General features: G+C 40.0%; 1 protein-coding gene across 1 annotated transcript in view; it reads right to left on the bottom strand.

Annotated features, from left to right (window-relative positions):
- Window positions 1-2512: 2512 nt before the first annotated feature.
- Window positions 2513-14007, bottom strand: part of esamb (endothelial cell adhesion molecule b) — a 175185-nt gene continuing 163690 nt past the window's right edge. The window contains exons 5-7 of the mRNA XM_062059905.1: window positions 8804-8926; window positions 8604-8733; window positions 2513-3599 (exon numbers count right to left, since the gene is read on the bottom strand). Coding sequence (XP_061915889.1) covers window positions 3119-3599; window positions 8604-8733; window positions 8804-8926 — 734 coding nt within the window. The 3' untranslated portion in view covers window positions 2513-3118. The remainder of the gene's footprint in view (window positions 3600-8603; window positions 8734-8803; window positions 8927-14007) is intronic.

Raw genomic sequence — 14007 nt, 5'->3', positions numbered from 1 at the left:
TAATATCTTACTGACATCATTTAGGACCAAAACACTTAAAACAAGTAAAACACTCTAACATAAAATCTGCTTAGTGAGAAGAATTATCTTATCAGACAGAAAATAAGCAAATGTCACCCTTATTTGACATATTTCATCTTAGATTTCAGTTTTTGCAGTGTAGAGTATTCGCCCTGAGATGGGTAGGTCGTGAGTTCAAACCCCGGCCGAGTCATACCAAAGACTATAAAAATGGGAGCCATTACCTCCCTGCTTGGCACTCAGCATCAAGGGTTGGAATTGGGGGTTAAATCACCAAAAATGATTCCCGGGCGTGGCACCGCTGCTGCTCACTGCTCCCCTCACCTCCCAGGGGGTGATCAAGGGTGATGGGTCAAATGCAGAGAATAATTTTGCCACACCTAGTGTGTGTGTGACAATCATTGGTACTTTAACTTTACACACTACTGCGCATTGAAACACCTCAACAGTGTACAAAACGGGTTATTTTATGGTGCATTTAAATTAAAATAAATTAAAACACATCAGCAATTAAAACATATCTTATGTGGCAATGTCAAAATTAAAACTGCAAAAAACATTAAAAGTGAATAAATGAAATATTTGAACTCACAATTTGCAAAAAAACATTAAAAGTGAATAAGTAAAATATTTGAACTCACAATTTGCCAAAAAAAACCATTAAGTGAATAAATAAAGTATTTGAACTCACAATTTGCCAAAAACATTAAAAGTGAATAAATAAAGTATTTGAACTCACAATTTGCCAAAAACATTAAAAGTGAATAAATAAAGTATTTGAACTCACAATTTGCCGAAAACATTAAAAGTGAATACATAAAATATTTGAACTCACAATTTGCCAAAAACATTAAGTGAATAAATAAAGTATTTGAACTCACAATTTGCCAAAAAAAACATTAAAAGTGAAAAAATATTTGGCCTCAGAATTTGCCAAAAACATTAAAAGTGAATAAATAAAATATTTGAACTCACAATTTGCCAAAAACATTAAAAGTGAATAAATAAAGTATTTGAACTCACAATTTGCCAAAAAAAACATTAAAAGTGAAAAAATATTTGAACTCACAATTTGCCAAAAACATTAAAAGTGAATAAATAAAATAAATGAACTCACAATTTGCAAAAAACATTAAAAGTGAATAAATAAAGTATTTGAACTCACAATTTGCAAAAAACATTAAAAGTGAATAAGTAAAGTATTTGAACTCACAATTTGCCAAAAACATTAAAAGTGAATAAGTAAAGTATTTGAACTCACAATTTGCCAAAAAAACATTAAAAGTGAAAAAATATTTAAACTCAGAATTTGCCAAAAACATTAAGTGAATAAATAAAATATTTGAACTCACAATTTGCCCAAAACATTAAAAGTGAAAAAATAAAAGTATTTGAACTCACAATTTGTGTATATTGTAGCGTCCCGGAAGAGTTAGTGCTGCAAGGGGTTCTGGGTATTTGTTCTGTTGTGTTTATGTTGTGTTACGGTGCGGATGTTCTCCTGAAATGTGTTTGTCATTCTTGTTTGGTGTGGGTTCACAGTGTGGCGCATATTTGTAACAGTGTTAAAGTTGTTTATACGGTCACCCTCAGTGTGACCTGTATGGCTGTTGACCAAGTATGCCTTGCATTCACTTGTGTGTGTGAAAAGCCGTAGATATTATGTGATTGGGCCGGCACGCAAAGGCAGTGCCTTTAAGGTTTATTGGCGCTCTGTACTTCTCCCTACGTCCGTGTACACAGCGGCGTTTTAAAAAGTCATACATTTAACTTTTTGAAACAGATACCGATAATTTCCGATATTGCGGCTTTTAGACACACACAAGTGAATGCAAGGCATAATTGGTCAACAGCCATACAGGTCACACTGAGGGTGGCCGTATAAACAACTTTAACACTGTTACAAATATGTGAACCCACACCAAACAAGAATGACAAAACACATTTCGGGAGAACATCCGCACCGTAACACAACATAAACACAACAGAACAAATACCCAGAACCCCTTGCAGCACTAACTCTTCTGGGACACTACAATATACACCCCCGCTACCCTCCAACCTCAACCTCCTCATGCTCTCTCAGGGAGAGCATGTCCCAAATTCCCAGCTGCTGTTTTGAGGCATGTTAAAAAAAATAATGCACTTTGTGACTTCAATAATAAATATGGCAGTGCCATGTTGGCATTTTTTTTTCCATAACTTGAGTTGCTTTATTTTGGAAAACCTTGTTACATTGTTTAATGCATCCAGCGGGAGCATCACAACAAAATTAGGCATAATAATGTGTTCATTCCACCACTGTATATATCGGTATCGGTAATTAAGAGTTGGACAATATCGGCAAAAAAAAGCCATTATCGGACATCTCTAGAAAGGACATAACCTCCCACACGGCACACCAGACTGTATTTCACGCAGCACAGTGGTTGAAAAACACTGAATTAGAGCATCTACATTTTGTCTACGTAATAAATATGAACCATTTCACTGTAATGAAACACTTTTATTGGAAAAAAAATGCATTTCAAATGCTACATGTAGCTGTCCAACATTTACAAATACTGTAACACTGTTTAGTTGTTTTTTTTTTGTCAATTCTCCAAGCATTCCGTATAAATTCTACTAGACAAACAAGGCTGTCAGCCTGCACAAAGCAGTGCATTATGGGATGTCCCTCATCCAAGCACGTCCTCATACATTAACTGTCATAAATCAACCAGCAAAGTTGTTTTTGGTTACATTCCATCCACCGTCACAGGTAACGACAAACCAGAGCTAAAATTGAAATCAAATCCTTTTAGAAAAACCTGAATTGTACTTTTATTTGTGGTGGTTTTTGCTCTGAACTTGGAGCCTTTTAGCCTGAGAGAAGTCGAGTAGTCCAACGCAAAAACGTTCAAAACGTCAGCAATAACGATGACCGATGGGGGGGGGGGGGACTAATGGATGTTGGATGCTGCGCCTTTTTCAAATACGACAAGTGTTCCAAACAAACGTCAGTAGAAAAAGAAAATGTGCAGAGTCGGCAAAAGAAGCACAAACAAGCTTTGAAATGGTTTTCCTCCAACAAGGCAAATGTTCCAAACACGCCACGCTACACCAGGGAGCCCGCTTGGCTGTGAGCAGGCACCATGACGGCCACCGTGCCCGCCCGGGTCAGCGTGGACGCGCTGGCCTGCGGGGACACCGTGAAGGGGGGCGGCATCTGAGGCTGGGCCCCTTCAGTCCGGTCGGGCACGGCCACCGGGGGGCCGCGGAGGACCTGGGGAGGGGCTCCGTTAGCGCTTGGGGGCCGCTTGTGTTTGCGCGACGGGGTCCCGCCCGCGTTGTAGCCCGGGAGTCCCTGCAGGGTGGCGGCCTCGCCGGGTCGCAGCTGGTAGGCGTTGATGACGGAGCCCGTGTCCGTGGTGGACGACGGGGTGTAGGGGTAGTGGAAGTTGGGCTGACGGTGGTGATGGTGGTCCCCGGGGCGAGGGCTGGTGGCGATGGACGACAACGTGCCGTTTTTGGACACGATGTCTGAACCCGTGTTGCTCTTTGCCCAGGACACTCGCTTTGGGGCCTGGGCGTCCTCCCTGGAAGGAAGGAGAAGGTCGCCCAACATCGTATACAATCGCCATCAAAACTTTACATACACTTGTAAAGAACATAATGAGTTTCCAATCATTTGGGATTAAAGGCCTCACCTTTTCTCCTCCAAACATATTGCTGGGTATTGTAGCCACCTGACCATAGAACTTTCCTCCAGGAGGTCTTACCTTTGTCCGTGTGATGTCAGATGAAACAAAAATGGCCACAATACCCAGCAATATGTTTGGAGGAGAAAAGGTGAGGCCTTTAATCCCAGGAACACCACACCTACCGTCAAGCATGGTGGTGGTAGTATTATGCTCTGGGCCTGTTTTGCTGCCAATGGGACAATGAAAAAGGAGGATTACCTCCAAATTCTTCAGGACAAGCTAAAATCATCAGCCCGGAGGTTGGGTCTTGGGCGCAGTCGGGTGTTCCAACAGGACAATGACCCCAAACACACGTCAAAAGTGGTAAAGGAATGTCCCTTGGCAAGTTTCACTGCAATAAGGCGCTTTTGGTAGCCATCCACAAGCTTCTGCTTGAATTTTTGACCACTCCTCTTGACAAAATTGGTGCAGTTCTGCTAAATTTGTTAGTTTTCTGACATGTTTCTTCAGCATTGTCCACACGTTTAAGTCAGGACTTTGGGAAGGCCATTCTAAAACCTTCATTCCAGCCTGATTTAGCCATTCCTTTACCACTTTTGACGTGTGTTTGGGGTCATTGTCCTGTTGGAACACCCAACTGCGCCCGAGACCCAACCTCCGGGCTGATGGTTTTAGCTTGTCCTGAAGAATTTGAAGGTAATCCTCCTTTTTCATTGTCCCATTTACTCTCTGTAAAGCACCAGTTCCATTGGCAGCAAAACAGGCCCAGAGCATAATACTACCACCACCATGCTTGACGGTAGGCCTGGTGTTCGTGGGATTAAAGGCCTCACCTTTTCTCCTCCAAACATATTGCTGGGTATTGTAGCCAAACAGCTCCATTTTTGTTTCATCTGACCACAGAACTTTCCTCCAGAAGGTCTTATCTTTGTCCATGTGATGTCAGATGAAACAAAACACCATGCCTACCGTCAAGCATGGTGGTGGTAGTATTATGCTCCGGGCCTGTTTTGCTGCCAATGGAACTGCTGCTTTAAATGGGACAATGAAAAAGGAGGATTACCTCCAAATTCTTCAGGACAAGCTAAAATCATCAGTCCGGAGGTTGGGTCTTGTTGGGTGTTCCAACAGGACAATGACCCCAAACACACGTCAAAAGTGGTAAAGGAATGTCCCTTGGCAAGTTTCACTGCAATAAGGCGCTTTTGGTAGCCATCCACAAGCTTCTGCTTGAATTTTTGACCACTCCTCTTGAAAAAATTGGTGCAGTTCTGCTAAATTTGTTAGTTTTCTGACATGGACTTGTTTCTTCAGCATTGTCCACACCTTTAAGTCAGGACTTTGGGAAGGCCATTCTAAAACCTTCATTCTAGCCTGATTTAGCCATTCCTTTACCACTTTTGACGTGTGTTTGGGGTCATTGCCAAATGCGCCCAAGACCCAACCTCCGGGCTGATGATTTGCTCAAGGACACGACGGACGTGACTAGGATGGTAGAAGGTGGGGATTGAACCCCAGTAACCCTCAGATTGCTGGCACGGCCACTCACCCAACTTCGCCACGCCGTTCCCGGTTCGATCCCCACCTTCTACCAACCTAGTCACGTCCGTTGTGTCCTTGAGCAAGACACTTCACCCTTGCTCCTGATGGGTGGTGGTTAGGGCCTTGCATGGCAGCTCCCGCCATCAGTGTGTGAATGTGTGTGTGAATGTGTGAATGTGGAAATATTGTCAACGCGCTTTGAGTACCTTGAAGGTAGAAAAGCGCTATACAAGTATATAACTAATTTACCATTTAAATGGGACAATGAAAAAGGAGGATTACCTCCAAATTCTTCAGGACAACCATTTTCTGTCTTGCCTCTGGTGAGGGCGGTCACATTTTTCCCCCCCCGCTCCCTTCTTCTCCTTGCTTGCTGTCTTTGTTTTGTCTTGTCTACACTTTTTTGAAGCCTCTTTCTTTGCGCTGTGCTCCAAATCTAAACATCAGACATGGAAATGATCAGCTGGACTCTCGACTCAATTGACAAAATCTTTTCGACGAGGAAAAGAGGTTCTGGGGAGCCTGGCTGCCCTGATGGAACCATTGCTGCGGGGTACGTGAGAGATTCCTGGGATAAATGGAGAATCATGTGCCTCTCAGTCCTTTCCATTGAGGACGTGGAAGACATCTACCTATTTGGAACTGTGATCACGGGGCACCTGCTGATTGGGCTGGGCATTGCTGTGGTGTATCGTCAAATTCGTAATAATAATAATACCTGGGATTTATATAGCACTTTTCTAAGTACCCAAAGTCGCTTTACATGTTTTTCTGAACCCATCAATCATTCACACCTGGTGGTGGTAAGCTACTTTCGTAGCCACAGCTGCCCTGGGGTAGACCGACGGAAGCGTGGCTGCAATTTACGCCTACGGCCCCTCCGACCACCACCTACCATTCATCATTTATTTCAAGACGATGGCAGCCACTCAAGGAGCCCAGAGGCTGTTCGTCGCAATGGAAAGTTTGGGCCGGGCTGGGAGATCAAAGTCTGGGGCGATTTCTGAACTGAATCGCAAGATGGATCACATCATGGAAAAGCTAGTTGAAAGGGAAAAATTGGATATGAAGGCCAGCATGGACGAATAGAACAGACAAATGATAAATAATAAATGGGTTATACTTGTATAGCGCTTTTCTACCTTCAATGTACTCAAAGCGCTTTGACAATATTTCCACATTCACCCATTCACACACACATTCTCACACTGATGGCGGGAGCTGCCCTGCAAGGCGCTAACCACCACCCATCAGGAGCAAGGGTGAAGTGTCTTGCTCAAGGACACAACGGACGTGACTAGGATGGTAGAAGGTGGGGATTGAACCCCAGTAACCAGCAACCCTCCGATTGCTGGCACGGCCACTCTACCAACTTCGCCACGCTGTCGACAAGCCATTGTAATGTCTGTTCGCAGAAAAACAAAAATCCTAATCTACGATTTGACTCCCTTGAATGGCCTTGACACTGCAAGAACAGGAGCAGGCTGTTCTGTAAACATCCCCGAGGACACCTCAATGATGGACGCTTTTGACCTCCCTCCCTCCTCAACGACACCTGGAGTCGAACTTTTGCTTGCATGCAGAACGGCCCCCAGGCCTATGGACACTACATCAACACACCCAAGACAATGGGCATATATACACACACACACCCTCCCCCACCCCACGCCTTCACCACCGCTTGACTCCCCTTTGGGGTGATGGACGGCTGGCAGCGCTTCATAGCAGCAGTCGACCTCCAGGGTCCCAACTCCCCGCCCCCTCTGTTGCGAGTTGTCGTGATTATATGTAACATGTTTATGTGTGCATGGCATGGAGGTTTTTTCCCACTCCAGACTAAACCCCCTTAGGAGCCCAGTCTAGATTGTATTTTTTTACTCATCTTCTTCCCCAGCGTTTTACCTTTTTCCCACCTTTTACAGGGTGCCTCGTGGCGACCCATCAGCGTTCCTGTTCTGTAACCCTGTACACTGTTTGTTTGTCTCATCTTGAACGGGTTTGTGTTGAAAACATAGTTTCGTTGTACTTGTTGCAATGACAATAAAGTCCTATCCTATCCTAAATCATCAGCCCGGAGGTTGGGTCTTGAACGCAGTTGGGTGTTCCAACAGGACAATGACCCCAAACACATGTCAAAAGTGGTAAAGGAATGGCTAAATCAGGCTAGAATGAAGGTTTTAGAATGGCCTTCCCAAAGTCTCAACTTAAAACGTGTGGACAATGCTGAAGAAACAAGTCCATGTCAAAAAACCAACACATTTAGCTGAACTGCACCAATTTTGTCAAGAGGAGTGGTCAAAAATTCCAGCAGAATCTTGTGGATGGCTACCAAAAGTGCCTTATTGCAGGTAAACTTGCCAAGGGACATGTAAGCAAATATTAACATTGCTGTATGTATACTTTTGACCCAGCACATTTGCTCACATTTTCAGTAGACCCATAATAAATTCTGGAAAATCCTGGAATTTTTTTTATCTTGGAAAAAAGGGTAGTTTGAATTTCCAGGATGGTGGAATGTGTTGAAGGTGGAATGGTGTGAATAGGTTGAAAAATGTGGAAATGGTGGAAGTTTAAAAAATGGCCAATTCATTTTGAATGGGGAAAATGCAAAAAAAAAAAGGAATTATGGGAAATCCGGGATTTTTTTTTTAGAATTGTTGAAGTAGAGCACACAATTCCTGAACAGACTGAATATTTTGAAGTTGGAACAGTTTGAATCAGATGAAAAATGTGGAAATTGTGGAACTTTGAAGAATGTCCCATTGATTACAATGGGAATTTCGGGAAAAGAGGGATTTTTTTTGAAAATGGTAAAAAACTTGAATAGTCTGGTGTTAAAAATGTTCAATTCGGTGGAGAAATGTTGAAGTAGTACCATGTTGAATTGAGAAATGGTATTACGGAATTCCTGGAAATTCTGGAAAACCGGGAATTTTTCCAGTTCAAAAAATAACGTAGTTTTTTTGTCCCGATTAAGAGGATTTTTTGACGGTGGAACGGTTGAAATGTGTTAAAAAATGTGGGAGGAGTAGTCGCCAGAAAAAAGGGTGGAAATAGGGCTTTGGAAAAGCAGGAATTCTGTAAAATCCTGGAATTTTTTTGAACTTGGAAAATGATAGTTTGAATTTCCAGGATGGTGGAATGTGTTGAAGGTGGAATAGGTTGAAAAATGTGGAAATGAAAAACATTCATGAAGTTTGCTTCATGAATGTTTTTAGTATGTGCTCCAATCACAACAAAATAAGAGTTGTAGAAAGTACTGAAGCCAGCCATGACATGATGTTCTTTACAAGTCTATGTACACTTTTGACCACCACTGTAATTCATGCAATAAACGCCACATTAGTCCTCTCTTACTTGATCTCATTGGCCGTTTCCTCCTCGGTGTCCCGCCTCCTCCTCAGAAGGAATATGAGGAAGATCGCCATGGCGACCAGTCCCACCATGGACCCGAGGGTGGCGGCCGCAATCACGCCGGCGTTGGACGCTGCCAAAGGACAACACGTTATTCACGCTGACTGGGCGGCCTTATTGGCGGGTGAGAAGCGTGCACACACAGGTGATAACCTCCAGGTTAATGGAGCAGCTGTCAGAGCCGGCTGTGTTGCTGGCTCGGCAGATGTACTTGCCAGACATGCTCTTGGTCAGGTTGCTGAGCCGCAGGGTGCCTTGTCTCTCGTCTGCAAGCAAACACACCTCTTACTGCACACATTATATTCTACTTATCATACATAACATTTATTGGATTTTTATATTAATGCATTACATTTTTTTAAGTGCACACAACATAAGTTATTTCATTGTGTGAATGCTCCAAACTTTCACACTTATGCTTTTCTACACTAAAATTCATCTATTTAAACTTCTTCTTCTTCTTCTTCTTCAGATTTTGGCACGCTCTACCTTCCACATTTTTTACCCGATTCAAACCATTCCAACGTCAAACTGTTCAGGCTATTCAGGAATAGCGGGCTTTCCCTTGACAAATTCCAAAAATTCCCAGAATTCCCAGAATTCCAGGTTTTCCGGGACATTTTTCCCCATTTTTCAACGCATTTCAACCGTTCTACTGTAAAAACATTCCTCTTAATCAGGACAAAAAAACAAAGTTCTTTTTTGAACTGGAAAAATTCCCGGTTTTCCCGAAATTCCAGCAATTCCGTAATACCATTTCTCAATTCAACATGTTACTACTTCAACATTTCTCGACCAATTTGAACATTTTCAACACCAGACTATTCAAGTTTTTTTTACCATTTTCAAAAAAATTCCCTTTTTTCCAGAAATTCCCATTGTAATCAATGGGACATTCTTCAAATTTCCACAATTCCCACATTTTTCATCTGATTCAAACCATTCCAACTTCAAACTGTTCAGCCTATTCGGGAATCGTGGGCTTTCCCTTGGCAAATTCCAAAAATTCCCGGTTTTCCGGGACATTTTTCCCCATTCAAAATACATTTTTGAAACTTCCACCATTTCCACATTTTTCAACCTATTCAAAACATTCCACCTTCAACACATTCCACCATCCTGGAAATTCAAAATATGATTTTTCCAGTTCAAAAAAATTCCAGGATTTTACAGAATTCCTGCTTTTCCAAAGCCCTATTTCCACTCTTTTTTCTGGCGACTACTCCTTCCACATTTTTCAACACATTTCAACCGTCAAAAAATCCTCTTAATCAGGACAAAAAACAAAGTTGTTTTTTGACCTGAAAAAATTCCCGGTTTTCCCGAAATTCCTTAATACCATTTCTCAATTCAACATGTTACTACTTCAACATTTGTCGACCCATTTGAACATTTTCAACACCAGACTATTCAAGTTTTTTACCATTTAAAAAGAAAAAAATCCCTCCTTTTCCCGAAGTTCCCATTGTAATCAATGGGACATTCTTCAAAGTTCCACAATTTCCACATTTTTCATCTGATTCAAACTGTTCCAACTTCAAAATATTCAGTCTGTTCAGGAATTGTGTGCTCTACTTCAACAATTCTAAAAAAAAATTCCTGGATTTCCCATGATTCCTTTTTTTTTGTTGCATTTTCCCCATTCAAAATGAATTGGTCATTTTTCAAACTTCCACCATTTCCACATTTTTCAACCTATTCAAACCATTCCACCTTCAACACATTCCACCATTCTGGAAATTCAAACTTTTCTTTTTCCAAGTTAAAAAAAATTCCAGAATTTTCCAGAATTCCTGCTTTTCCAAAGCCCTATTTACACCCTTTTTTCTGGCTATTACTCCTCCCACATTTTTCAACACATTTCAACCATTCCACCGTCAAAACATTCCTCTTAATCAGGACAAAAAAACAAAGTTCTTTTTTGAACTGGAAAAATTCCCGGTTTTCCCGAAATTCCAGCAATTCTGTAATACCATTTCTCAATTCAACATGTTACTACTTCAATATTTCTCGACCGATTTGAACATTTTCAACACCAGACTATTCAAGTTGTTTACCATTTTACAAAAAATTCCCTCTTTTCCCGAAATTCCCATTGTAATCAATGGGACATTCTTCAAATTTCCACAATTCCCACATTTTTCATCTGATTCAAACCATTCCAACTTCAAACTGTTCAGCCTATTCGGGAATCGCGGGCTTTCCCTTGGCAAATTCCAAAAATTCCCGGTTTTCCCAGAATTCCAGGTTTTCCGGGACATTTTTCCACATTTTTCAATGCATTTCAACCGTTCTACTGTAAAAACATTCCTCTTAATCAGGACAAAAAACAAAGTTCTTTTTTGAACTGGAAAAATTCCCGGTTTTCCCGAATTTCCAGGAATTCCGTAATACCATTTCTCAATTCAACATGTTACTACTTCAACATTTCTCGACCAATTTGAACATTTTCAACACCAGACTATTCAAGTTTTTTACTATTTTCAAAAAAATTCCCTCTTTTCCCGAAATTCCCATTGTAATCAATGGGACATTCTTCAAATTTCCACAATTCCCACATTTTTCATCTGATTCAAACCATTCCAACTTCAAACTGTTCAGCCTATTCGAGAATCGTGGGCTTTCCCTTGGCAAATTCCAAAAATTCCCGGTTTTCCGGGACATTTTTCCCCATTCAAAATACATTTTTGAAACTTCCACCATTTCCACATTTTTCAACCTATTCAAAACATTCCACCTTCAACACATTCCACCATCCTGGAAATTCAAACTATCATTTTTCCAGTTCAAAAAAATTCCAGGATTTTACAGAATTCCTGCTTTTCCAAAGCCCTATTTCCACTCTTTTTTCTGGCGACTACTCCTTCCACATTTTTTAACACATTTCAACCATCAAACATTCCTCTTAATCAGGACAAAAAACAAAGTTGTTTTTTGAACTGGAAAAAATTTCCGGTTTTCCCGAAATTCCAGCAATTTTGTAATACCATTTCTCAATTCAATATGTTACTACTTCAACATTTGTCGACCCATTTGAACATTTTCAACACCAGACTATTCAAGTTTTTGACCATTTTCAAAAAAATCCCCTCTTTTCCCGAAATTCCCATTGAAATCAATGGGACATTCTTCAAAGTTCCACAATTTCGATCTGATTCAAACCGTTCCAACTTCAAAATATTCAGTCTGTTCAGGAATTGTGTGCTCTACTTCAACAATTCTAAAAAAAAAAATTCCCGGATTTCCCATGATTCCTTTTTTTTTTTTTTTTTTTTTTTTTACATTTTCCCCATTCAAAATGAATTGCCCATTTTTCAAACTTCCACAATTCCCACATTCTTCAAACCATTCCACCTTCAACACATTCCACCATTTTGGAAATTGAAACTACCCTTTTTCCAAGTTCCAAAAAATTCCCGAAATTCCTTAATACCATTTACAACTTCAACATTTCTTGCCCGATTTAAACCTCACTTTAAATCGCTGATCTCCTGAGAGCGGCCCATTCTTTCACAAATGTTTGTAGAAACAGTCTCCATGCCTAAGTGCTTGATTTTATACACCTGTGGCCGGGCCAAGTGATTAGGACACCTGATTCTCATCATTTGGATGGGTGGCCAAATACTTCTGGCAATATAGTGTATTTCCCCTCTTTCGTTGAGTAGAATTGTTGTACATTATCGGGTAGCAGGTTGTAGTTTGCTTTGTGCAAAATTGTAGCGGTTTGCAAACGCACCAAGTCATTGAATTTCAATACTTAAGGGTTCGTATTCTCTATATCAACATTACGTATTATTCTAATTGATCTTTTTTGTAACACTGATGAAAAATGTTAAAATAAGAAACAAAATATCTCAAAATGTCAGGTGTAAAAGTCAAATCAATATTTAAACAATTAAATTACAGAAATTAAAATACATAGTTTAAAGGCCTACTGAAAGCCACTACTAGCGACCACGCAGTCTGATAGTTTATATATCAATGATGAAATCTTAACATTGCAACACATGCCAATACGGCCGGGTTAACTTATAAAGTGACATTTCACTCTCACTTTCCTCATCCACAAATCTTTCATCCTCGCTCAAATTAATGGGGAAATCGTCGCTTTCTCGGTCCGAATCGCTCTTGCTGCTGGTGGCCACGATTGTAAACAATGTGCAGATGTGAGGAGCTCCACAACCTGTGACGTCACGCTACTTCCGGTACAGGCAAGGCTTTTTTTTTTATCAGCGACCAAAAGTTGCGAACTTTATCGTCGATGTTCTCTACTAAATCCTTTCAGCAAAAATATGGCAATATCGCGGAATGATCAAGTATGACACATAGAATGGACCTGCTATCCCCGTTTAAATAAAAAAATCTCATTTCAGTAGGCCTTTAATCAGAAAAATAAATACAAATGTATTAAAATACACAAATGCGGTAAAAATAAAACGTAAAAAAAGTTGATAATTTTAATAAAATAAAACAAATAAATAATGGCTTGATTAGAATAATAAATAGTAACAAATAGGAGGATGCAATATATCTTGTTTATAAAAACTACATTTGATGAAATGATAAGTGACTGCAATTGAATATGATATGTTCTATGTTTTGCTTCCTCCTGTTCCTTTTTGGACACAATTAATTTTTTATTTCTCTTTTAATATTAAGATAGGTTTTTTTTTTTACACATAAAGATTGATTGTTTAAGTTATGTCGATGGTGTACTGTGTTTGGAGTAAATTGGTGAAATTAAATGAAAAAACTTGTAATTAAAAATAATTTAGTAATAATAATTTTGAGGTGCACAGGTATAGTAAAATAATTGCATTATATAAAAAAAATAGCAATATATAAAAAACTATATAAAAAAATAGCAGATAAATTTAACCAAGTGATCAGTATGATTCAGTGCAATGTGACACCTCTACTAACAACAATATTACAAAAAAAATAGTTCAATCAATAACCCGTGAGTGCCTAATGAAGCGTCCCTCGAGTGTATTTCACAGAGAAGTATACGGACACTTCCTGTAATCCTATAATCTCTCAGAGGGCAAAAAACTAAAAGCATTTTTGACCCGGAAAATAATAAATAAAAACAAACAAACAAAAATGGGTCAAGTCTTTTTAGATTAACATATGACAAGTGATTTTTTTTTGGAGTTTTTCTTCTTTTTTTTTTAATACAGCTAGCAAATATTGCGCCGCTTGTTTAAAATCACTCCATAATCGTATTTTAGAGTCGTGCTAAACTCTTTAATGACGCGTGAGTACGAGTCGTGTGACATGATGCTCACGTTCAATCATTAGTTACTGTTTCCTGTCATCAATCCGCCTTTTAATCCACTTCTGCTCC

The sequence above is a fragment of the Entelurus aequoreus genome, linkage group LG10, assembly GCF_033978785.1.
Source record: "Entelurus aequoreus isolate RoL-2023_Sb linkage group LG10, RoL_Eaeq_v1.1, whole genome shotgun sequence".
NCBI classification, from domain to species: Eukaryota; Metazoa; Chordata; class Actinopteri; order Syngnathiformes; family Syngnathidae; genus Entelurus; species Entelurus aequoreus.
This window is presented reverse-complemented; position numbering and strand designations above follow the sequence as displayed.